We start from the raw sequence: 26875 nt of genomic DNA, 5'->3' as shown, positions 1-26875 counted from the left end.
GATTGTTTCATGTTAGCTACAGTGTCACCAAAGAGAAAATAATTTTATTAAATGATCCACTAACATACAGTTTCAATCCAAATGCTCCTACCATAATTAAATTGTTTTCTCCTGGTTGTTATTGTTTATATATAGACTTACGTGTTTTTCCATTATTGCTTATATTGTAAAATAAATTTGTCTAATCATAAATGATTCTAATAATAGAAGATTAACATAAATTTTAAGCAAAATATTACCAAGAATTAACATTTGATCTTCATATTTACCTGATTGGTGACATTTTACATATTTAACTATGTCCTGTATTTTTTCTCTTTCTCTCAATATGCACTCTCACACCTTATTTTAAAGCCCAGCTATATAGTCTTGGCTTCTTTTTCATATATTTGTGTGACTCTCCTAGGCATAAGGATAACTTCTGCTTAAAAATCACCTTTATAAACTTGAGTGTGTGGGTGTGTGTGTGAGAGAGAGATACTAACTGTGTGTTTGGTGCTTGGGATAGAGTTCATGACCTCATACATACTATACACTGAGTTACACCCATATCAAATAATTTTCTATTCTTCTAATTCTAATATTGTTTTTACATGATTGGATTCAGTGCAGATCATCAGTTTAACTATTATGTAGAATTCAGAACATTCCTTCCTAAGAATTGGATGACACGTAGCTGAAAGAATCACCATGTTTTTTACTTTTGTAAATGCTAGTGGTTATAGAACACATTTGGAGTCAATATTCTAACATATCACTGTAGAAATTGTACTAGAGTAACAAAGGTGTTTATTATTAAAAAAAATTTTAGATCAACAAAGTGATATGTTCTTCATACCAGTTCTAGGTTATACAAAACAGTAATTAAACAAAAAGTGTAGTATAAAGTTAAGTACTAGCCAGTAACATAAATTGGAGAGCACTCTCACCAGCTTTGCTGAACCAGATATGTCTATCTTCAGGAAAGAGAAAAAGAGATATTCCTGTATATGAATGTTCTCTTGCCTCTTCTTGATTGATTTTAACTGTGGCAAATGTTCAGTATTGTATGTCAACAATCTCTCTGATGTCTTTAAACAATATTGTGACATAGATTCAGTTCCTTTAAAATAATTATTTCTACTGATTTTCATTCAAGGTCCTAGTGGTTTTCTATTTTATCCTGCAACAATTTTTTTAATAAAAATATTCCCAATTTGTTTTATTTCATAATATTTTCTTTAGGAGCGCCCATGAACAAGTTACATTCTGGAAAGGATTTGATATGTTTGAAAAACTGTGTGCGTGCCTCACAGTTGAAAATTCTAGTGTCCTCCACAGCATCACAGATGGAGGAATTCTGTCATGAGCATTCATTCTTTTTGTCCTTGCCTGTGTATTCAGCACGCAAGAATGTTCTGACTGTGTAAGGATGACCAAAAATCTAAGCTTTGCTCTCTTTGTAGTTTACTAAGACTTAGAAGGAAAAAGACCTCTGTGTGTCATTTAGTTCAAAACTTGCAAATTGAGTCCACAGTCCTTTGGGCTTAGAATTCTCTAACAGCCTGGGAACATTTACAAAGAGATGCTTCTTGGAAAACTTAGTGATGCTTACTACTTCCAGATATATTGAAAGTTGAAGGCTGCAACAAATAGCCTTTTGTATAGTGCAGATGATTGAAAATAGATACTTTCAGCTTTTCCTTATGTGATAAAGTTTTATTTCTTTTTTTGTTCTTACAGTCTTATAAAACTTAAATACTTAAATATTCTCCACAATTTTTATTGTTCCATGTCCTTCACCCTTTTTTAATGGTTTTTTTTCTTGATTTTCTTTTTATAGTTTGGCCTCTTGAGGTTTGAAAATTATGCTTATAGTGAAACTATAATTTTTCTCTATAGAGAAATGAGGAAAATTTTTAAGCTATTCTTTAATATTTTATTTCTAATCTTTTTTGCTTTATTTTTTGTTTATTGCAGTTTATTCACTTTTTATCCCAGCTGTAGCCCCCACCTCCACCCCCATCCCACTCTCTTCCCAGTCTGACTCAATCTCTCTATGCCCCTCCCCTAGTCCACTGACAGGGGAGGACCTCCTCCTCTTCTATCTGAACCTAGCCCATCAGTTCTCATCAGGGATGGCATCTTTCTCTGTGGCCTGTTAAAGCTGCACCCCACCCTCCACCCCCAGGGAGGGGTTATCAAAGGCTGACAACTGAGTCCATGTCAGAGAGAGCCCATGAACCCCTTTCTAGGGTACCCACTTGGAAACTGAGCAGCGTAGGGACTTCCTATGTGCAGAGCTTTTAGGTTCTCTCTCTGCATGGTCCTTGGTTGGAGTACCAGTCTATGCAGGCCACCCTGGGACCAGGTTTTTTGGCTCTGTTAGTCTCCTTGTGGAGCACCTGTCCCTTCCAGCTCTTTTTATCTCCCCATTTTTCCATAATCTCTGCCCTCTGTCCAAAATTTGACTATGAGTCTCAGTGTCTCCTTCAATATCCTGATGGGTAGAGTCTTTCAGTGGACCCCGTGGAAGGCTCCTGTTTTGTTCCCTGTGTTCTGTTCCCTACTTCCAAAGTCTTATCCTGTTTGTCCTTCTGATCGAGGTTGTAGCTTCTTACATAGGGTCCTCCTTGTTTTAGCTTCTTTAGTACTATACATTTTAGTATGTTCATCTTATATGGCTACTATATACTTATAAGTGAGTATATTACATATGTGTTTTTTCTGCTTCTGGGATACTTCATTCATGATATTTTCTAGTTTCATCCATTTGCCTACAAATTTCATAATTTTCTTGTTTTTAATTGCTGAGTAGTATTCCATTGTATAAATATACCACAATTTCTATATTCATTCCTCTGTTGAGGGCCATCTAGGTCGTTTCCATATTCTGGCTATTAAGAAAAAAATGCTATAAACATAGTTTAGCAAATGTTCTTGTTCTATATTTGAGCATCTTTTGGGTATATGCTCAGGAGTGGTAGAGCTGGATCTTGAGGTAACACTAGTCATAATTTTCTGAGAAAGTGCTGGATTGATTTCCAAAGTGGTTGTACAAGGGTACATTCCCACCGTCAGTGAGGGTTCTCCTTTCTCCACAGCATCTCTAGCATGTGTCATCCCTTGAGTTTTGATCTTAGCTATTCTGGTGGGTGTAAGGTAAAAATATCAGGGTAGTTTTGATTTCCCTGATGAATAAGGACATTGAACATTTCTTTAAGTGTTTCTCTGCCATTCTATATTCCTCCACAGAGAATTCTCAGTTTAACTCTGTACACCATTTTTTAATTTGGATTACTTGATTTGTTGCTTTTTAACTTCTTCAGTTCTTAATATATTCTGGATATTAGTCCTCTATGAGATACAGGGTTGGTGAAGATCTTTTCCCAGTGTGTAGGCTATCCTTTTCTTCTAACGACAGTGTCCTTTGCTTTAGAGAAGCTTTTCAGTTTCATGAGATCTCATTTATTAATTGTTGTTCTTAGAGCCTGTGCTGTTGGTGTTCTGTTCAGGAAGTTGTCTCCTGTGCCAATGAGGACAAGGCTCTTCCCCACTTTTTCTTCTAGCCAATTTAGTGTGTCTGGTTTTATATTGAGGTCTTTGATCCACTTGGACTTTAGTTTTGTGTAGGGCGCTAAATATGAATGTATTTGCATTGTTCTACATGTAGACATCCAGTTAGACCAGCACCATTTGTTGAAGATGCTGTCTTTTTTCCGTTATGTGGTTTTGGCTGGTTTGTCAAAAATCAAGTAACTGTAGGTGTATGGGTTTATTTCTTGATCTTTAATTTGAGTCCATTGAGCCACCATTCTGTTTCCATGCTAGTACCATGTGGTTTTTATTACTATTGCTCTGTAGTACAGGTTGAGATCAGGGATGGAGATACCTCCAGACAATAGGTTGGTGTATAGGATCATTTTGGCAATTCTGAGTTTATTTGTTTTTTCATATGAAGTTGAGAATTTTTCTTTCAAGTTCCAGTTCTGGTGGTGCAGGCCAGTAGGATTTGCTGAAGGAGGCAGAGGCAGGTGTATCTGGAGTTTGTTTTTGAGAGAAAATTTGCTTGTGTATCCTTGGATATGTTGGACTCACTTTCTAGACCAGGCTGTCCTTAAAGTCACAGAGATCTGCTTACCTCTTCTTCCCTGAGTTCTGGAATTACAAGTGTGTGCCACCATGCCGAGGTCCACAGATTGCGTTCTGAAACAGCCGTGGCTATGTAGACATATCCTGTCTCTGATTGATTCCAAAAAGTTAGGCTATATCTCAAATAATGAATATTTTTCTAATATAATCTGACTGGTTTCAACAAAGCCTTTTGTTACATTTACTCATATCAAGAGAACTGTGGTAACAATGACAATAAGAATATGGGAAGTCCATTCACAAAGGGAGAGAAATCCAGCAGCCATTTATCAGAGTCTTCATCACCTTTAAGTGCTAGGAGAAAGAAGGGGTAATGCAGCATCTTCACCCTCTGCATTATAATGACATCATTGGGAACTAGAGAGTTAGTGGTACTACTCCATTTTGACGCCAATTTTAATTCCTAGCACTTACATCAAGGGCTCAGAAGTGTATGTTTCCAAGTCCAGGATATCAAATGTAATCTTCTGGCATCCTAGAGGATAAGATAATGAAAATAGTGACAATACACACGCACATGTAATTTCCTAAAGTTTTCTTCTTCTATATGTTATTTTTTTCTTTAGAAATTAAAATTGATTTATTTTAGGTACATAAGTTTTGTCAGACCCTGTTGTATAAGACCCTAGTTGTGTAACAATGGCAAGAGTGAATTTTCTCCGATTTTCTGTGTTCTTTCATCTGGACATTCTTACTTTCCTTTTCCTTCACTACAGACACTATCACCTGATTCTTGTAACTATTTTTGACTGAATTCTACAACCTAGAGAAGTTTCTAAGGATTGTTGACTCAGGCAGCCAGTGTGTCCTTCAGTCTTGTAACAGTTTACATACTGACCTTGACTGCTCTTAAGTGTTTCTTGGTGTTGACAAGGCATGATTTCTTTTATGACATAATATATTTAAAATATATGTTTGCACAATTTAAAAATCTTCACAGAAATGCAAAACCATTAGTATATAAGATGCTGTCATTGATAATGGAAACAAAATGATGTTGGTGATTGCTAGAGGACCTGCCGGGGCAGAAGGCCCTGGCCTTGATTCTCATCATCACAGAACAGCCAACAGACAGGCTGGTAATGCATAAGGAGCACTGTTAAACAAACTGTTGATACTGAGGAGTTGTTGCAGAACCTCAGTTGGGGAACTCTGAATATAATTTTGTAGTATGACAATTCCAGATAGCCTCTGAGCTTGGTGTGTAACAGTGGACTCACTTTCTCAGTGGGATTCTCTCTTTGCCTGATCTGGGGAACCTCAGATCCTATAAGGAGCATCACATAGCCTTAAGTGAAGATTACAGGCCTGTCCTTTTCCTGATAAGAAACCTGTTCAGCAAGCACCTGTGGATTCCTGAAAATACTCCACCCTATCCTAAGGAGATCTTACCTGGAGATGTTCCCCCATGAATAGGATCATTAATTAACATATTCTCCTTGTAATAGTACTGTGATACTACATGCAAATGAGGTACTGTACCACAATATGTAAATCAACTATCCCTAGTATCTCTATTCCTAGGCAATCAAACACATGTACCCTTTAAGCCCCTCTCATGGCCCAAGGTTTATAAATCCTTGATATCACAGGACAAAATGACAAAATTGTGTTTCATGATATAATCAGCTTTCCACCATGGCTACTTGAAATTTGTCAGTCATTTATCCTGGGGGGATGGAGTACTCCCCTCCTCTCTGGAGATTTGCCATTGAATTCCCAGGGCTTGGCCGCCAGCTCTGGTGGCTGGATAGTGCAGTATATCCACAAACTCTCCTGACCTCAGGTGAAGCACCTACTGGGCTGAGACCTGCCTTTCAGTCCAAGAGGCCTGCACCTTACTGTATCTGCCTCCTGGCTTGCTGGACCTGAGCCTGGCCAGGCCTGTGATTTTTCTGCAATCCCACACCACTGATCTTAATACAGCAGCTTATCCAAAGAGATGGAACACTTCCACATAATCACAGGCACTGATGTGTAATACCGAAAACCTCATTTTAAAAAGCTAACTAACACCTGTTGTAAACCTCATTTCCATCTCCCACAGTGAGACCATGTGCCTGGCCTAGAGCACAGGCCTTGAGCTTGAACTAGTTTTCTCCCTTGAAAAGACTTAAGTTGTTTTACAGAGAAATGGTACCTATGGTCTCAGGATCCCTCTGTTGACCAAATGCTTAGCAACCACAAGAAAATCTGAGTCCCATCTTCACCAATGCTTAAACTGAGGTGTGGTGCTGCACCCCTGGAATCCAAGCACCCAGGAGTTAGAGGCAAGATGATTGGATCAAGGTCATTTTAGTTTATATGTGATTTTAAAAGACAATACAGATGGGAGATCCTGTCACACACACACATACACACACACACACACACACAAAACCCTATCCTTTCCCCCTCTCACTTTCCTCTCTCTCTCTTTCTCTCTCTCTCTCTCTCTCTCTCTCTCTCTCTCTGTGTGTGTGTGTGTGTGTGTGTGTGTGTGTTTACAGAGGAATGTGGGTCCTCACGGAGGCCAGAAGAGGGTGTCAGATCACTTGAATCTGGTGTTACAGACCATTGGGAGTAGCCCAATATGAATGCTGGAAGCTAAATTCAATTCACTGGCAGGGCAAGAAGTCCTCTTAACTGCTGAGCTATCCCTCCAGTCCCGATTTTTAGCCTGTAATTTGTGACACTCATTTTCCTGTGGAGTTTGTGAAAACATACTCCAGTCAAAACAAGCGATACAGAAGGGAAACACTAGTCACAGATTGGCAGTAGAATACATTTATGTCTCCAGCAAAATCTTACGTTTTAACTTTGGGTATATATCATGTGTGCATGGTATCTTAGTTACTTTTCTACTTATGTGATTGAAGAGTTTAAATTAGCTTGGGTGACTCCATTTTGAAAGGAGAAGCCACAGAGGGAGACAATGCAGCCACTCCTGATGAGACCTAATAGACTAGGATCAGAAGGAAGGAAAAGAAGACCTCCCTTATCAGTGGACTTGGGGAGGGGCATGCGTGGAGAAGGGGAGAGGAAGGGAGGAATTGGGAAGGGAGGGCGGAGAGAGCTACATGGGGGATACAAAATGAATAGTGTAATTAATAAAAAAATTTAAAAAAAGTCCCCCTCCAAAAGAAGGCAGAGTGGTATTCATGTAAAAAAAAAAAAAATTATTGTCTGTGTCTGACTCCCAGGGACATAATCAAAGGTGCAGAGACCCAAGGACAAGCTACCAGGGACAGGACTTTTTACTGTAGTAGCAGGAGCAGCTTAAGTGTGTTGACTTCGTGGACAAGGGGCGGGGCAATGACGTCACAAAGCTCCTGCTCCCTATGACGGTATGGCGTGGCAGAGAGATTTACAGACACGGAGAGCAGGGGAAAGGCTGTGTGGGGTCTGAGGACAAAGAGGTTTCCCTCGCCTACTTCCACGCTCCTCGCCAAGCCAAATGGTGGTAATCCTAAGGAACACATTCAAATGATGCTGGCAACGGCACGCAGCGGATTCTGGGATTTGTAGGCGACTCTGGGGCCACGGTCCAGGCAACAGAGAGGGAGAGACGCAGGTTTGTGACTACAAACAATCCCAGTATGCATGGCGCCGCCTGGACGCCATTTTTGTAGTTCTAGCATACAATCCCAGAAGTCCCTGCTCCGAAGCCATGTTTGTAGTTTTCGCGCCGGTAAATCTAAGCCGCGATTCCTCTTGGGACTCTTGGGACTTCCGTGACCAGCAAGAGCTCTGAAGTGAGAAACGAAGGGATAAAGGTATGTCTGTGACTAGAAGGTTTGTGTTTACATCCCCGTGGCAGGGGCCAGGGAGATGGTGGGGCGGCCTTGGTGCCTCCGAGCCCGGAAGTCTCGACTCTCTGCGGGGCGGATCTGGAAGCGAAGCCCTAAGGGGCGGGACTTCCGCCAGAGACGCGCTTCTACCCGGAACGGTTTTTCCAGGTCAGCAATCTTCTTATCCCAAGCAGTTATGAATTCATAGTCCTGCTCACACGTAGGGTGGGTGCGGGGAGGAAGGGGAGAAGGAGGGATTTTGGGGTTCCCCGCTTCCCTCCTCTGTCCGCTCCTCGCCTTCCATCCGTCCGCCTGGAGTCCCCCAGCTGGTGGTGCGGAGGGCAGAACTTCAGGCAGAGGGTTGGCGGGATGAGAAGACGCACAGTCCTCTGCTCCCTCCAGGCCTGCAAGCTTCCTGGGGGAGATGGGTGCACCCCGTCCTGGGTGAGGCTGTGCACGACCTTGTATTGGTTGTTTTGGCGCCCTCTGCTGGCCTGCGGGTGCACGAGCAGGAAAGATCCTATAAATAATTTTTAGGGGGCTGTTGAGTAGGTAAGGTGCACTGGGCTGTTGTTAGGGTGCTGGGGACTCAGTACAGAAGGATCTGCCCACCTCTGCTGGGCTGAGGGCATATACATATGGGCAAAGAGAAAAAAGAGATGGAGGAGGAAGAAGAGGGAAGGAAGGAGAGAGAGAAGAAAGAAAAGGAAGGAAAGAACGAAAGAAATCTGTGTGGCTTTGCAGAAAAACAATCAGCTAATTGAAACTTGGGTACTATTTGGTGTTGAATTCCTGAGTTTGAACCAACATACATAGGTAAAAGTGCAGATACTCTGTACTCACATAAGTAACTGAAGTTTTTCCGCATGGTAAATAAATTATTTTCAACCAGAAGGAAGGTGTAGAACATGGCAAACCAACACATTTTATTTTGAGTCCCTATCAAATAGGAATGACTTGATGAACTTTTTCAGAGGAAGCTTCTCATATTCAAAAACAATAGCTATCCCTGGCTTAATGAGCTATATCTAGTCTTCTACAGCCTCCCAGTACCCAGGAGATTTTTTACTTCCATTAATTCTGGATTGACAGGTTTGATTGCTCATCTCCTGTTTTGCTATGTGAAAATCATGACCCATACCCAATTTCTATAGAGATTAAACCAGAAGAAAATGATGTGGTGACTGTTTTTGAGCCCAGCTATTCCATATGGAATGCAGTGTATGCAGTGTCCCATGCCCTCCATAAAACGCTGTTGAGCAAAATTGAAATGGGACCTAAAGAAGACAGAAACATGGACTGGCTTCTTCCATGCCAGGTAAGCCTCACTCATAAGCAAGGGAAGCACCGGGATCTTATATTATTGGTAAGTAATTCACTATCCTCAAACCAATAAAACATTTTCATTTTATAGTTGCAAGTACAAATTAAAATGGAAAAAGTTTCTGTCAAAGTGTATGTGTATATACCGTACATGATTTGGGTACTGAAAACACTCATTTGAAGAAATTAAATTTGAATGTCTTTCAACAAATGTTTTCCTAGTGTGAGATGAAGTCCTGTAAGATACAATTGAACATAGTGTAAAAATATATCAAGTTTAAGAACCAAAATTTTTATCACTTCATGGAATATGTCCAATGCCATAAGATATATAGGGCATCATATCCAAGCAACCATTTCACCGAAAATACAGTCTATATTTATGACAAAAGACCATAAAAAGATCCTTTTGTGGACAATAAATAGCCTGTCCTCGAGTCAGCAGTAACAGAAAAGTAATTGCTTTCGCAGATGATTTAGTATTAATAAGGTAAGATGAATGTGAAATGAAAATCATGGTCTCATTAATAAATTTTAGAACATAGACAGTGCTCATGAGCCTGGGTCATATCTCAATGTGTTAGTGATGAGTGTAATGTGTGGGTTTTAAACCAACAAGGTATAATATAGGACTCACTTATACTTATAAGCCTTGGAGATTAACTTCAAATAAGATATCAAGATGATTGTTGAACAAGTCAGTTGAACTTTTCATTCAGTCGATAGGTAAATAAAAGATAAAATGTAAATGTTTGTATACTATATAATTTAGTATTATGGGAATCAGTAATATTTGACATTAATATTAACATAGTCTGTAATCATGGCTTCCAGTCATATGTATTAGGTAAGTGAGTATGTCTCTTGTACAGATAACTGAGTACCTGTATAGAAGTTCTTTATAACATGAGTTATTAATTAGTTAACACAATATTAGGTTGTGTTATTAATTTTCAGAAGTTGATTTTTTTCTAATCAAGATAATACTGCTGGTGTCTTAACAAAAATATGGAAGTGTTTCTTCCTTTTCCCTTATATGGAATACTTTGAGGAGTATTGTAGTGAGTTATTTGCGACTCTTGTAGAATTCATGCTGAATCTCTAGACCTAGGCTTTTCTTTTCTCTCTCTCTTTTTTTTTGAGAGATTTTTAAGTTACCATTTCTATCTTGGTTGTTATGTGTCTGTTTTAATAATTTATTTCATCTTGATTTAATGTTGTTAGATTTTATACATCTAGAAGTCTACCCATTGATTTTTTTGCATTTAAATGCTTAGTTGAATGAAGACTTTTAAAATATGAACCAATGATTTGCTGCTTTCCTCAGTGCATGTTGTAGTGTCTGTTAGATCAGGATTGATGCAGTTGTCATGGACTTAAAAGAAAGCAGACAGGCATTTCCAAAAGCAGGATTTTTCTCTCAGACAGAACACTGATATGGTAGTCTATTGAGAGGGGAAGTAGAGATTCTATGCTGTAGTACCGGGGGATGGAGGTCTTAAGTAGCTTGATAGGGAGAAGGACATACCGTGGGGGTTCAGTCTATAAATTTCTGGCCTTAGTCCTGCCTGTCTGTAGGTGTGTGGGTTTATTTCTGGATATCTGATTCAATTCCATTGATCCACAAGGCTTTTTCTCTGCCCGTACTATGTCGTTATTATTACTCTTGCTCTATAGTATAGCTTTAGATCAGGGATGGAGATAACTTCAGAAGTTCTTTATCATACTGGGTTGTTTTAACTATTCTGTTTTGTTTTTTTTTTAACATGATGTTGAGAATTGTTCTTTCAAGGTCTGTAAGGAATAGTGTTGATATTTTGATGAGAATTGCATTAATCTCTAGATTTTTTTTTGGTAGGATGACCATTTTTTGCTGTTATTCTTACTGATCCATAAGCATGGAAAAATCTCTCCATCTTCTCATATATTCTTCAATTTCTTTCTTCAGAGACTTGAAGTGTTTTTGTTTTTTTTTTTTTTTTCATACAGATCTTTCCCATTCTTGGTAAGAGTTAAACCGATGTACTTTATATTATTTGTGAATATTGGAAGGTTGTTGTTGCCCCAATTTCTTTCTCAGCCCACTTGTCTTTTGTATACAGGAAGACCTCGGATGTTTTTTGAGTTAATTTTATATCCAGCAATTTTGCTGAAGGTGTTCATCAACTGTACGAGTTCTCTGGTAGTATTTGTGGGTCCACTCCTGTATACTATCATAACACCTGTGAATAGTGATACTTTGACTTCTTCCTTTCTGACTTGTATCCCCTTGATCTCCTTTAGTTTTCTTACTGCTCTAGCCTGGACATGGTGGATGATATCTTTAATGTTTCCTTGGATGTGGTTTGCAACTATTTTATTGAGTATTTTTGCACCAATATTCATAAGAGAGATAGGTCTGAAGTTCTCTTTTTTCTTGGATCTTTGTGTGGATTAGGTATCAATGTGACTGGTTTCCTAGAATGAGTTTGATAATGTTCCTTCTGTATCTATTTTGTGGGTTCGTTTGAAGAGAATTGGGGTTAGCTCTTCTTTGAACGTCTGGCAGAATTCTGCGCTGAAACTATCTGGCCCTGGGCTTTCTTTTTTCGGAAGACTGATTCTATTTCCTTGGGAGATATAGGACTATTCAATTTATTTACCTGATCTAGATTTAATTTTGGTAAATGGAATCTATCAAGAAAATTGTCCATTTTATTTAGCTTTTTAAATTTTATGGCATATAGGCTTTTGTATTAAGACCTAATGATTGTTTGGATTTCCTCAATGTCTGTTGTTATGTTCCCATTTTCATTTCTGATTTTGCTGATTTGGATAGTTTTTCTCTGCATTTTACTTAGTTTGGCTAAAGATTTGTCTATCTTGTTGATTTTCTCAAAGAACCAGCTCTTAGTCTCATTGATTCTTTGAATTGTTTTCTTTGTACCTAATACATTGATTTCAGCTCTGAATTTGATTATTTCTAATCATCTACTCCACTTGGGTGTGTCTGCTTAACATGAAGTCACACCATAATTCTACCAGACATTCAAAAAGGAGCTACAGTAATCCTTCTTAAACTATCATGAAAAGAAAGGAAAAAAAAGGAAAAGAAACAGAAGGAGCCTGTGAAAACCCTTTCTAGAAATCCAGCATTGCTGTCATTTGCAAACCCATTAAAACTACACAAAAAGAAAACCATAGGCCAATATCCTTGATAAAAATAGACTTTCAACCGAAATTAATCAAAAAAGATGAGGAAGGGCAATCCATTCTCATCAAAGGAAAAATCCATTAGGAGGACATTACAACCCTGAACGTCTATGCCCCCAAATCAAGAGCACCTGCATTTGCGACTGAAATATGATTAAAGCTTAAACCACACATCAATCCCAACACTTTAATATTGGGAGACTTCAACACTCTACTCTCACCAAGGGACAGATCATCTAGACAGAAGCTAAATAGGGAAATAATGACAATTACAGAGGTCCTAAATCAAATGGACCTAATAGATGTCTACAGAACTTTTCACCCAAACACAAAAGCGTGTACCTTCTTTTACCTTCTTTTCAGCACCTCATGGAACTTTCTCTAAAATTGACCATATAATTGGGCACAAAGAAGGCCTCAAGAGATACAAGAAGATCGAAATAATCCCTTGTATCCTATCAGACCACATGGCCTAAAACTAGACTTCAATAACAACAGAAATAACAAAAAGCCTACATATACATGGAAGAGCCTTGAACTCATTGGCATAAGAGAGTACTTCCTAAACAGAACACCAACAGCTCAAGCTCTAAGAGCAACAATTAATTAATGGGACCTCATGACACTGAAAAGTTTTTGTAAACAAAAGACACTGTCATCAGACTTAAACAACAGCCTACAGATTAGGAAAGGATCTTCGCCAACCCGATAGCTGACAGAGGGCTAATCCAGAATATATAAAGAACTCAAGAAATTAAACAAAAATAATCAAATTAAAAATATAGTAAACAGAATGGAGCTAAACAGAATTCTCAATAGAGGAATATTGAATGGCAGAGAAACACTTAAAGCAATGTTCAACTTCCTTAATCATCAGGGAAATGCAAATCAAAACAACCCTGAGATTTCACCTTATAGCCATTAGAATGGCTAAGATAAATAACTCAAGTGACAGCACATGCTGGAGAGGATGTGGAGAAAAGGGGCACCCTCCTCCACTTCTGGCAGGAATGTAATCTTGAACAACTGCTTTGGATATCAATCTGGCATGTTCTCAGAGAAAAAGGAATGCTCTTAATTCAAGATCCAGCTATAGCACTCCTAGGCATGTATCCAAAACATGCTCAAGTATACAACAGGGGTATTTGTTCAAACATGTTTATTGTAGCTTTATTTGTAATAATCAGAATCTGGAAACAATCCAGATGACCCTCAACTAAAGAATGGACACAGAAATTGTGTTACATTTACACAATGGAATACTGCTCAGGTATTATAAAAATTACAAAATTTGCAAGCAAATGGTGGGACCTAGAAATACTCATCTTGACTGAGGGAGGTATCCTAGAAACTGAAAGAAACACATGGCATATCCTCACTTATAAGCGGATTTTAGACATATACTACATGGTAAACATACTGAAATGTGTACAGCTTAAGAAGCTAAACAAGAAGGAGGACCCTTGTTTAGATGATCAATCCTCACTCAGAATGGCAAATGGGATGGACATTGGAAGTGAGAGATACCAGGCTATAGGACAGGACCCTACCACAGAGGGCCTCTGAAGACTATACCCGACAGGATATCAAAGCAGGTGCTGATACTAATAGCCAAACTTTGGGCACAGAGGAGGTAATCTTACAAAAGAAGGGGGAGGTAGGAAGACCTGGAGGGGACAACATCTCCACAAGGAGAATGACAGATCCAAGAAACCTTGGCATATGGGTCTTTTCTGAGACTTCTACTCCAACCAAGGACCATGTATGAAGATAACCTAGAATCCCTAGTACCCCTACACAGGTGTAGCCCATGACAGCTCAGTCTCCAAGTTAGTTCTCTAGAAAGGGGAATAGTGACTGACATTAACTCAGTGACTGGCTCTTTGATCACCTCCTCCTAATGGGACTGTAGTCTTAACAGGCCACACAGGAAGACAATGCAGCCAGTCATGATGAGAGCTGATAGGCTAGGGTCAGCTAGGGATCAGAGGAAGACCTCCGCTATTAGTTGTCTTGTGGGAAAAGGGAGGACATAAGGGAGGGAGGGTAGGATTGGGAGGGGATGATGGAGTGGGATACAGTGGGGATACAAAGTGAATAAACAAATTTATTGAAAAATAAATTAATAAAAATAGACTCAATTCTAAAGAAATTCTTGTAAAGAGAATACAGACATACATCAAAACTACTATCCACTCTGAACAAATTTCTTATCCCTGATATGGCACAACATACATCAATAAATATAAAAATCACATAAATGATGTATAAACAAAAATCACATGAACACCTCAAGAATTTAAACCGAAAACAACAAAAATCTTTGAAAAAAATCCAACATGCCTTTATCATAAAAGTTTCAAAAGTTGTAAGGCTAGAGGCAACACCTCTGAACATAATAAAAGCTATAGGTGAGAAACCTGCATCCAGAATCATCCCTAATGGAGAAAAGGTCCAGGCAAGTTTACTCAGGTCAGAAGTTTGTCATCTATGTCCACCACCCCCAGTCCTTTTCAATATTTTGCTCAAAGTATTAGTTTAAGCAATAAAGAAAGATAAGTAAAGAAATATAAATAGGAAAATTAGAATTCAAACTATCACTCTTTGCAGATGATGTAATAACATGCATTAAAATTCCCCAAAATTCTATCACAAAAATTTTTGAAATGATTAAAAAGTATACCTATGTGACAGGATACAGAATCTGCGTACACAAATCTATTTACTTTTGTATATACCAACATCAAACATTCAAAGGAGATCTTGAACATACATTCAGAAATGTCTGAAGGAAAGTAAAATATCTAGTAATAAACAGATGAAAGAAAAAATATACCTACAATGAGAACTTCAAACACCTTAAGGAATCAAGAAAGACACTGGAAAATGAGAAGACATCCCATGTTCCTGGATTGATAAAGATAAAATCTTGAAAATGACCATTCAACTGAAAGCTATTCACAAATTCAATACAAATGCAATAAAAAGTATATTATTCTTATTCTTCACAGATAGAAAAAAAATTTCTGCTCAGTTCCCTCTCTTCATCCACTTCTGCTGTCTATTCTGTTTTCTGTTCTGAGTGATATTCTGGCACCCTCCTGTGGACCCTCCTTGTTATTTAGCTTCTTTGGGTCTGTGGATTGTAGTATGGTTATCCTGTATTATAGGTCTAATATCCACTCATAAATGTGTACATACTATGTGTTTTTATCTGTGTCTGTGTTACCTCACTCAGGATGATGTTTTCTAGTTCAATCCATTTGCCTGCAGTTTCCATGATTTCTTATTTTTAATAACTGGTTAGTATTCCATTGTGTAAATGTACCAGAAGTACTTTATCCATTCTTCTAGATTTGAGGGACACCTAGGTTGTTTCCAGTTTCTAGCTGTTATGAATAAACAGCTATGAACACAGTAGAACAAATGTCCTTGTTATATAATGTAAGGGAACAACTATTGGATATATTCCCTGGAGTGGTATAGCTGGGTCTGGAGGTAGAACTAGTCCCAATTTTCTGAGAATGCACCAGATTGATTGATTTCCAGAGAAGTTGTACAAGTTTGCATTTCCATCAGCAGTGGAGGAATGTTCCCTTTTTACTACATCCTCACCAGCGTGTGTTGTCACTTGAGTTTTTGATCTTAGCCATTCGAGTGTAAGATGGAATCCTGGAGTCATTTTGATTTCTGTTTCTCTGATGACTAAGGACTTTGATGATTTCCTTTAGTGCTTCTCAGCCATTCGAGATTCCTCTGTGGTGAATTCCCAGTTTAGCTCTGAACCCCATTTGTTAATTGGATTAGTTGATTTCTTGGTGTTTAATTTCTTAAGTTCTTTGTATATTTTGGATTTTACCGCTCTGTCTGATGCAGGGTTGGTGTTGTTATTTTCCTAATCTGTTGGCTGCCATTTTTTCTTTTGATAATGTCCTTTGACTTACAGAAGCTTTTCAGTTTCTTGAGATCCCATTTATTAATTGTTGATCTCAGAGCCTGTGCTGATTTGTTCTATTGTCTCCTATGTTAATGAGTTCCAGACTTTTCTCTACCTTGTCTTCTAAATGATTTAGAGACTCTGGTTTTATGTCAAGGTCTTTGATCCACTTGGACTTGAGTTTCTTCAGGGGGATACAAAGGGGTCTATTTGCATTTTTCTACAGGCAGACATCCAGTTAGACCACAACTATTTGTTGAAGATGCTGTTATTTTCCCATTGTATGGTTTTGTCTTTGTTGAAAGTAAAGTTTCAGTAGGAGTGTCGGTTTATTTCTATGTCCTTATTTTAATTGTATAGGATTGGTCTGCTCAAAAGGGTGTTTTATTTTTCCATATGAAAACTTCAAACTTCCATATGAAGTTTGTTTGCTCTTTCCAGGTCTTTAAAGAATTATGTTTGAATGTTGGTGGGAAATGGACTGAATCTGTAGATTGCATTTGTTAAGAATGCTGTTTTACTATGTTAACCCTACATGTCCATGATTTTGGGAGATCTTTCCATCTTCTGATATCTTCCTCAGTTTCTTTCTTTAAAGACTTGAAATTCTAGTCATAGAGGTCTTTCATTTGGTTAGAGTTACTACAAAATATTTCATATTGTTTGTGGCTACTGTTTAGGGTGTTGTTTCCCAAATTTCATTCTCAGCCCATTTTTCATTTGTAAGCAGAAGATCTTTTTCATTAAATGTGTTCCCAGCCTATTTGTCGAAAGTATATATCAATTGTAGGGATTCTCTGGTAGAATTTCTTGGGTCTTTGTGTATACTAGTATATCATGTGTGAATAGTGATACTTTGACTTCTTCCTTTCCAAGTTGTATCTCCTTGATCACCTTCAGTTGTGGTATTACTCTGGCTAGGACTTAAGTAGTACATTGAACAGATATGGAGAGGGTAGGCATCCTTGTCCTGTACCTCGTATTAGTGGAATTTAAGTTTCTCTCCAAATAATTTCATGCTGGTTCTCAGCTTGCCTTTTACTGCCTTTATTATGTTAAGTATGTGCCCAATTCCTTGTATGTCTGATTTCTCCAAGTCTGTTAACATGAAAGGGGTGTTGGATTTTGTGAAAGGCTTTTTCTCATCTAATGAGATGATCATGTGATTTTGTTGTTTGTTTTTTTATATGGTGGATTACACTGATGGATTCTGAACCATCCTGGTATCCCTGAGATGATGCGTATTTGTTCATCGTGTATATATTTGATGTATTTTTGGATTTGGTTTGTGAGTATTTTATTGAATATGTTTTTTTTCTATGTTCATGAGTGAGATTGCTCTGAAATTTTCTTTCTTTGTTGAGACTTTGTTTGGTTTGTGTATCAGGGTGACTGCCATCACAATGAGTTTGGCAATGTTCCTTCTGTTTGTATTTTGTGGAATACTTTGATGAATATTGGTATGAACTCTGGTTTGAAAATCGGGTATGATTCAATGCTAAAACCATCTAGCCCAGGGCATGTGTGTGTGTGTGTGTGTGTGTGTTTGGCAGACTTTTAATTCCTGCTTCCATTTTCTAAGGGACTATTGATCTATTGTTTTATATTATTAATTTTGTTGGTTTTGTTTTTGAAGAGAAAATTTCTCTCATCTTGTGTGTCCTGTAAGTAGGTATGTAAATCAGGCAAGCCTCAGACATAGAGATTCATCTGAATCTTAATCTAGAGTGCTAGCTTTGTAATTTTGTTTTGTTTTTATATTATTGGCTGATGACCTGAAATGTAGGTATTTGTACATATCAAATCTGTTCTTCAATTGATCTTCATCCACATGTTGAATTTTGAGATTTAACAGAGCATATTATATTTCTCATTTGGTAACTTCATGGTCCGTAACCCATGCTGTTGTGGTTTCTCATCTAGGGCCACACCTGTATCCTGCCAGGGGCCTCCCATGACCTCCAAATTCACCCACCCTGATTTCTATTCTCTCTCTTCATTCCTTCCTTGCCTCTACTTTCCCCAAACTTGATGTCCATCCCCATTATCCTCCTCACTCCCTTTCCCACCCTATTCCTTCCCTCCATTTAATTCAGGTACCTATCTTATTTTCTCTTCTGAGTGAGTTTCCTACATCCTCCCTTTGCTCTCCTTGACACTCTGGGTCTGTGGATTGTTCCATGGTTATCCTGTACTTTATGGTTAATTTCCACTTATGAGTGAGTAGGTACCATGTGGGTCTTTCAGGGTCTGGGTTACCTCACTCAGAAAAATCTTTCCTAGTTCCATCCATTCTCTGGCTGATTGCATGAAGTCTTTGTTATTAATAGCTAATTGGTATTCGGTTGTATAACTGTATCACATTTTATTTATCCATTCTTCAACAGAAGATATCTAGGTTTTTTCCAGTTTCTGTTTATTACAAATAAATCTGCTATGAACATAGTTGAGCAAGTGTCCGTGTGTTATGGTAGAACACCTTTTGGGTATATTCCCCAGAGTAGTATAGCTCTTCAGGTATATAGGTATTGATGTTGGACTGTTGTAAAGTTTTTGAGAAATGTCTAGATGCATTTCCAAAGTGGTTGTTTAAGTTTTCATTCTCACCAGCACTGAAGGTGTGTTTTCCTTACTCCACATCCTCACCACCATGTGCTATCCCTTGAGTTCATGATCTGAGCCATTCTGACAAATGTAAGCTCAAAATGCAGAGTTCTTTTGATTTGCATTTCCTTGATGACTAAGGACAATGAACATATCTTTAAGTGGGTCTCAGCCATTAGCACTGCCTCTGTTGAGGGTTGTCTGTTTAGTTCTTTATGCCATGATTTAATTGTGTTATTTGGTGTCTAATTTCTTCAATTCTTTATTTTAGATATTATCCTTCAGTCAGAGATAGGGTTGGTGAAGGTCCTCTCCCAGTCCATATGCTATCATTTGTTCTATTGATGGAGTTGTTTACCTTCCAGGTGATTTTCATCTTCATGTGTCCCTTTGTTAATTGTTGATCTTATTGTCTGAGCTGTTGGTGTAGTGTTCACAGAGGTGTCTCTGTTTTTTATTTGATTGATTAATTTTTACAGAATATACAGGTTTTTATTACATACCCCTGACTGTCCTGGAACTTACTGGATAGATCAGGCTAGCATCCAGCTCTATGAAATACTCCTGGGCCTGTCTCCTGAGTGTTCTTGGAATAAAAGACTTGAGAAAATACACCCAGCTTGTCCATTGTTATTTTAGTTAGGGATTGTTCATACTATTTATCTGATATGTGCTCATTACTGTTAGTGTTTACTCTCTCTCTCTCTTTATGTCTGTGAATTGGCATTTCTCTTGCAAGGCTATATCCTCCTGAAAGGATGCAGAAATTAGAGAGGTGAACCTCACTATTCAGTTTCCTCCTAAAAAGATTTCATGATTACATTAGAACCTGTGTATCAGAAAATAAGTAGAAGAAACGCCAGAATTCAATGAAAATATTGTAAACGAAGTATACATTTCCAGTATACTTTGTCCGTTTCATGCTTTCTGTTGTACACATGTGTGAATATTTTAGAATGCATTGACCTACAATGATGTGCATGTGAACTTCACTCGAGAAGAGTGGGCTTTGCTGGATCCTTCCCAGAGGAATCTTTACCAAGATGTGATGCTGGAGACCTACAGGAATCTCACTGCTATAGGTATGAGAGTGAATAATCTTTACTTTTTAAAATGAGGGAGGAACTCTTTATTTATTATTGATGTACTTCTGTAATTTCACTTGCCCATGGGGAAGACTAAAGTGAATGGTTCTTTGATTGATCATAGATTATGACCTAAATTTTGCCTTATTTCCAATAATAAAACATACATTTTCTGGTATTGTATTTTAGGCTACAGTTGGGAAGATCATAATATTGAAAAGCATTGTCAGAGTTCTAGAAGACATATAAGGTAATTTTCATATGTAAGCTGATATGAATATGGTTCTGAGAAAATGTTAATGTGTCTTGGAAATTTGAAAGAAAAGGGACAGTGTAAATGGAATGTTTTAAGTATATTTACTGATGATTACTAACTTGTTACTAAACTATTTACCTCCATGTTAGGTATTTGATGTGTGTTTGCAAGGCACTCCTCTAAGAATGCAAGGAAACCATACCTCATGCAAGATCAACATTTAAATCATAGCCTTGTTAGCGCTATGAGGTGGAGCTGCATTTCTTTAGTTTCCTACAACTCAGATATTGCTAAAGGTATTCACAGTAAATAGTTGCTGAAAGTATGTAGAAAACATTATACTAAAGTAGTCCATAGTAAAGCTGGGGTTACTCATACACTTGTAATAATGTTGCTAAGCTTTGTGAGAAGGACAGATTTTTAGAGTCAGGAATGTTGTTGTGGAAAAACCATAATCCCTGTAGCACATATCTATAATGAACAAAAATCAAATGTGTGAATGCAACGTGAAACCATGTCATTTATTATTCTTCTTTTAATAGGGATATCATATATCACAATGAATACAAGTCATAGATATATTGAAAGAAACAATATACCACTCAAAACAACTAAAATAAATAGTAGTCCCCATTATGAGTAGATATTTAAATGGGGATACCTATTATGCTTTATATGGACTATTCAGAGATGCAAGCAGTATAAATAATGACACAGAGACTATTTTATATTTTAAAGCTTAGGAAATTTAACTGGTTGGATTCTGAAACCTCTTTTTCCCTAACACAAATAAACCTAATACAGTGTCCTGCTGCATGGGCAGCACTACCTCTTTGTTCATCTTCATGTCTATCTCTTAACCCCTCTGTCCTGCTGGTGAATCGCCTGTCATTTGCTTTCTTCTTTCCAGCAAACCTCTCTCACTCAGAAGTTCTGCCCTCCATTTTGTGCCCTGCTATCAGTTGTCAGCTCTTTATTATTTCCAATGTAAGGAAGGACAAATGTTTACAAAATATAGGGCAGGTGATGGACCATAAAAAGAGAATTATGCAATCTGCTCAGCACTTAGCTTTCTGCTGTCTCAGCAATCAGCATTCCAATACACAGACACACTTTCACATAATATTACAACAACATCAATTAACTGGTTATTCAACTTCATTAGGAATTTTCACAAAAATCACACTTCAGAAAATGTAGTTTTAGGAATATATAAATTATTCTGTTTCTCACAGTTAACTTTGCCAATTTACCATGGTGTGCAGTATAGGGAAATTTATTAACCCAATCAGTGAGTTAAAACTCTGAGGTATTGCAGTTTTGTACAAATATGTGGCAAAACACCTTAAAGAATAAAGTAAGAAAGAATAGTATAAATGTGAGCAAGGTGACAAATATTTTCACCATCACAGGTATTTTCAAATATGCAAAACACCCCTAGAGAAGGAGAAAACCGTGAATGTGAAAATAATGATGAAAACTAAGATGTAATTCCTATTTATCTTTACACCAAATTGTAAAATTAAGTGACATGGACAATTAGATTCATCAGTGTAATGAATGTGGTAAAGTTTTCATATGTATCAATTATCTTTGCAGGTATGAAAATACTCATAGTGGAGACAAACCCCCTGAAGATACTCAATATGGTGAAGTCTTTACACATCACAGGAGTCCCCACACATATGAAAGTAAGCATATTCGTGAGGACCGCTATGAATCAAACCAATATGGTAACGCTTTTGCACATAACAGTCATCTCCTAAGACATAAAAGGACACATATAGCAGAGATATCTGATGAATGTAACCAATGTGGCAAAGCCTTTGCAGGTAACAGTACTCTTATAATACATAAAAAAGCTCACACTGGGGAGAAACGTTATGAAAGTAACCAATGTGGTAAAGCCTTGGCAAATAATGGTTATCTCCTAAGACATAGAAGAACTCACAATGGAGAAAAACCCTATGAATATAACCAGTGTGGTAAAGCCTTTGCATACAACAATGGTCTCCTAATACATAAAAGAACTCACACTGGAGAAAAACCTTATGAATGTAACCAATGTGGTAAAGCCTTTGTACAGAGGAGTACTCTCCTATTACATAACAGAACTCACACGGGAGAGAAACCCTATAAATGTAACCAGTGTGGTAAAGCCTTTGCATACAACAATGGTCTCCTAATACATAAAAGAACTCACACTGGAGAAAAACCTTATGAATGTAACCAATGTGGTAAAGCCTTTGCACAGAGGTGTACACTCCTATTACATAACAGAACTCACACGGGAGAGAAACCCTATGAATGTAACCAGTGTGGTAAAGCCTTTTCAAACAGGTATATTCTCCTAGTACATAACAGAACTCACACTGGTGAAAAACCTTATAAATGTAACCAGTGTGTTAAAGCCTTTTCATCTAAACAAAAGCTCCTACTACATAAAAGAATTCACACTGGAGAGAAACCCTATGAATGTAACCAGTGTGGTAAAACCTTTGCATCCAACTACGTTCTCCTAATACATAAAAGAGTTCACACAGGAGAGAAACGTTATCAATGTAACCAATGTGGTAAAGCCTTTTCGCAGAACAGTCATCTCCTAAGACATAAAAGAACTCACACTGGAGAAAAACCTTATGACTGTAACCAATGTGATAAAGCCTTTGCATCTAACACTGAACTCCTAATACATAAAAGAACTCACACAGGAGAAAAACGTTATGAATGTAACCAATGTGATAAAGCCTTTGCATGTAACAGTAATCTCTTAAGACATAAAAGAAATCACACTGAAGAAAAACCCTATGAATGTAACCAATGTGGTAAAGCCTTTGCATGTAACAGTGATTTCATAAGACATAAAGGAACTCACACTGGAGAAAAACCTTATGAATGTATCCAATGTGGTAAAACCTTTGCACAGAGGTATACTCTCCTAGTACATAACAGAACTCACACTGGAGAAAAACCCTATGAATGTAACCAATGTGATAAAGCATTTGCACAGAACAGTAGTCTCCAAATACATAAACGAACTCACACGGGAGAGAAACCTTATGAATGCAACGAATGTAGTAAAGCCTTTGCATGTAACAGTGTTCTCCTAAGACATAAAAGAACTCACACTGGAGAGAAACCTTATGAATGTAACCAATGTGGTAAAGCCTTTGCATATAACAGTGTTCTCCTAAGACATAAAAGAACTCACACTGGAGAGAAACCTTATGAATGCAATGAATGTCGTAAAGCCTTTGCACAGAACAGTCATCTGGTAGTACATAAAAAAATTCACACTGGAGAGAAATCTTATGAATGTACCCAAAGTGATAAAGTCTATGCATTTCAGAGTAGTCTATAAAGTCTATGCATTTCAGAGTAGTCTCTGAAGACAAAAAGAACACATCCTGGAGAAAAACCTTATGAATGTAAGCCGTGTGGAATCACCTTTTTACAACAGTCTCATAATAAAGTCTTTTCATGTAAGAGTCATCTTGAACAAGAACACTTATTGGAGTGAAACCCTATAAATGTAACCAACGTGTGAAAAACTTCTCATGCCATAATAATCTCCATCTACATAGAAGAATGCACACTGGAGAGAAACATTACAAATGTAACCAATGTGATAGAGCATTTTGACATAATAGTAATCTCCCATGACATAAAAAAGACATACTGGAGAGAAACCATATGAATGTAAGCAATGTGGAAAGGCTTTGCATGTAACAGTCATCTCCTAATACATAAAAGAGCTCACACTCGAGAGAAACCTTATTAATGTAACCTATGTGGTAACATACTTTCTCCAGCAGGGATACATTTCATAAACATTCCCAAATGATACCACCAACTGAGAAGGATTCATTTCTCTGACTTCAAATGTACGTGTTTGATTTCTGTTACATGAAAGAATTCATGATGAAGAAAACATTTATAGATAAGCCTGTAGTTGCCTCAACACCTGAGTTCAGTAATGAATGCTTATATAAGTAAAACATTCATGAGTAAACATATTTAAGAATTAGTTTTAATTTCCATTATGTGATAACAGTTTGTCTTTGTGTTTTTGATGTGCCTGTCCTTTCTAGTTTCCATGAAGACCAGACCTTATCGTCTGGTCTTTCTGAGACCAGATCTTCTCATACCAGGAATTCTAGAAAGTTGTCAAAAACCTTACCTAGGTCCTGGGAATGAACTTGTCTTAACTGCAAAGCCATGTCTCTAGTACTGTAAATATATTATATTATCGTGATGTCAGGAAGTAGAAAAGAATTCATAGGAGAGCAACCCTATTTGTACAAAGGAGTTGATTACTTTGTACATAATAAATGTATCCATTTTCAAGAAAAGAACCTTTTTTGTATCTGTTTTTATCATAGCCTTGGAGGAAGTAAATTATTTACCATGTTCCCTTAAATGTAATGGAGCAGAACACCATTTGTGATTGTGGTCTGAATTTTGAACATTGGAGTAGGGATTGAATTTGCTGTATGTGTAGCAAATCCATTCACAGAAGTTTATGAGGTTGTTCTGATATTCCTTCTGTGGTGGCTGTTCGTATTCTAATGCATTTCCACTTGGTGAAAGGTATTTTTCTGTGCAATGTATAGAATGTGATCCCCATCATCTAATTGGTCCATTGCTTATTTATATCAGGCAGTCTGTGATCATAGTTTTCAAGGAAGGGTCTCTGAGAACGTGTGGTATTTTTTTTTTATGTTTTCACAAATTCATTTAAAATGTTTGTTTTTAAGCCTTGCTTGGATATCAATAATTAAGAAATGCTCAATAGTATGTGTGTGTGTATATATATGTATATGTTGTTTGAAGTTCCATGTTTCTGCATTTTCCCACATTTACTATATGGCACATCATCTTCCTAGAGATTTATCTAGCTTTCTTAGAGATTTATCTAGCCTTCTTAGAGATTTATCTAGAGGTGCTAGTTAATGTAACAGCAATGAGATTTATTTCAAAACATGTTGTGTGTTTAGTGGACTATTCATTCTTAGGCTATGACAGATATATGAAGACTGTGTGACACTTTGTGGGGTTTATTTTAGTCATGCTTATATGATCTTCAAGTTTATGTCGTCAGTTTTGCATAACACAGTCTTTCCACTGAGCACATTGACATGCACAAAATTTAGTTGAAACATTACATCAGTACAATATTGTATTTTATTCAGATTATGAATATATTGTCATCAGAAAATGGAAGAATATAAAATGATTTGAATAATAAATGCTACTTGCAAATGAAAATTATACACTCCTGTCTCATTTTGGAATGTGTTGGTTCTTAGGAGTAAAGACTTGTTCATAAGACTTTCTCAAAACTGCAAGTGAATGTCAGAGAATTGTCTCAGTGGGTAAATTTAGTTATTGCTAAGCCTGATGATTTGAGCTCAATCCCTGTGTAGTCCATATCACTGCTGTAGATTTTTCTAATGTTTCTATAGTTGGGCTGCTGTATATGCAAATTCACACACTAGCATATATGTAAATATATTTTCAGGCTAAATAAGGGCCAGTGTGGTCACTGGCTGAAAGACTCATTGTGTTCCATGTCAAGAACTAATAAACAGCAATAAGTTGTACTCTCACTAGCACATATACACAATAACATGTATGTATACAAAAACACACTCCAGCATTTTTTAATTCATTTTTATTTTTATTGATTATAGTTTATTCACTTTGTATCCCTGCTATAGACCTCTCCTCATCCCCTCCCAATCCTACCCTCTCTCCCTCTTATTCTCTTATGCTCCTCCACTCCACTGATAGGGGAGGTACTTCTCTCCATCCATTTAAACCTAATCTATCAGGTTTCACAGGGACTGTCTTCATTGTCTTCCTCTGTGGAATGGTAAGGCTGTTTCCCATGCAGGCAGAAATGACCAATGAGCCAGGCCCTGAGTTCATGTCAGAGACAGTCCTTGTTCCCATTACTAGGGAACCCTTTTGGACACTGAGCTGCAAGGGGCTAAATCTGTCAGGGGTACTACATTATCTCCATTCTTTGTGCTTGTTTGGAGTATGAGTCTCCAAAAATCTCTGTACCCAGATTTTTCTTGTTCTATTGCTCTCCTTGTGGAGCTCCTGTCCCCTCCAGGTCTTTCTATCTCCCCCTTCATTCATAAGATTACCTGCACTCTGCCTAAAGGTTGTTTACTAGTCTCAGTATCTGTTATGACACCCTGCTGCATAGAGTCTTTCAGAGGCCCTCTGTGGTAGGCTCCTGTCTAGTTCCCTACTTTTTCCCTCTTCTGCTGTCCATCCTGTTTCTATTTCTGAATGGAGACTGAGCATCTTACCCAGGGTCCTCTTTCTTGATTTTAGTATGATTACCCTATATTTATATGTCTAGTATCTGGTTATAAATGATGAAGTTAACAAAGCAATGCAGCCATTTATAGATAACAGAAATTATTTGTAGAATTTGAAGACTTATTGCTGTTCATTAAAAGGAAAATGGTTCCTTCGTACATCTTATTTTATACTTTAATTCCTTGATTCAAGGATAGACCACTTAAAAATCATAGCTTGGCTCAGAAATGCATCCCTGTCA

The 26875-nt window shown here is 37.5% G+C and overlaps 1 protein-coding gene across 1 annotated transcript; it reads left to right on the top strand.

The window, feature by feature from the left end:
* The first annotated feature begins 7413 nt into the window (after positions 1 to 7413).
* Positions 7414 to 25567, top strand: LOC132650682 (zinc finger protein 431-like). The gene is made up of 5 exons (XM_060376022.1): positions 7414 to 7886; positions 9056 to 9267; positions 19913 to 20039; positions 20232 to 20292; positions 21898 to 25567. The coding sequence occupies exons 2-5, from the start codon at positions 9172 to 9174 to the stop codon at positions 23657 to 23659; spliced, it is 2046 nt and encodes a 681-aa protein (XP_060232005.1). The 5' UTR covers positions 7414 to 7886; positions 9056 to 9171; the 3' UTR covers positions 23660 to 25567.
* Positions 25568 to 26875: the final 1308 nt, after the last annotated feature.

The sequence above is a fragment of the Meriones unguiculatus genome (genome assembly GCF_030254825.1).
Source record: "Meriones unguiculatus strain TT.TT164.6M chromosome 13 unlocalized genomic scaffold, Bangor_MerUng_6.1 Chr13_unordered_Scaffold_28, whole genome shotgun sequence".
Taxonomy (NCBI): domain Eukaryota; kingdom Metazoa; phylum Chordata; class Mammalia; order Rodentia; family Muridae; genus Meriones; species Meriones unguiculatus.
This window is presented reverse-complemented; position numbering and strand designations above follow the sequence as displayed.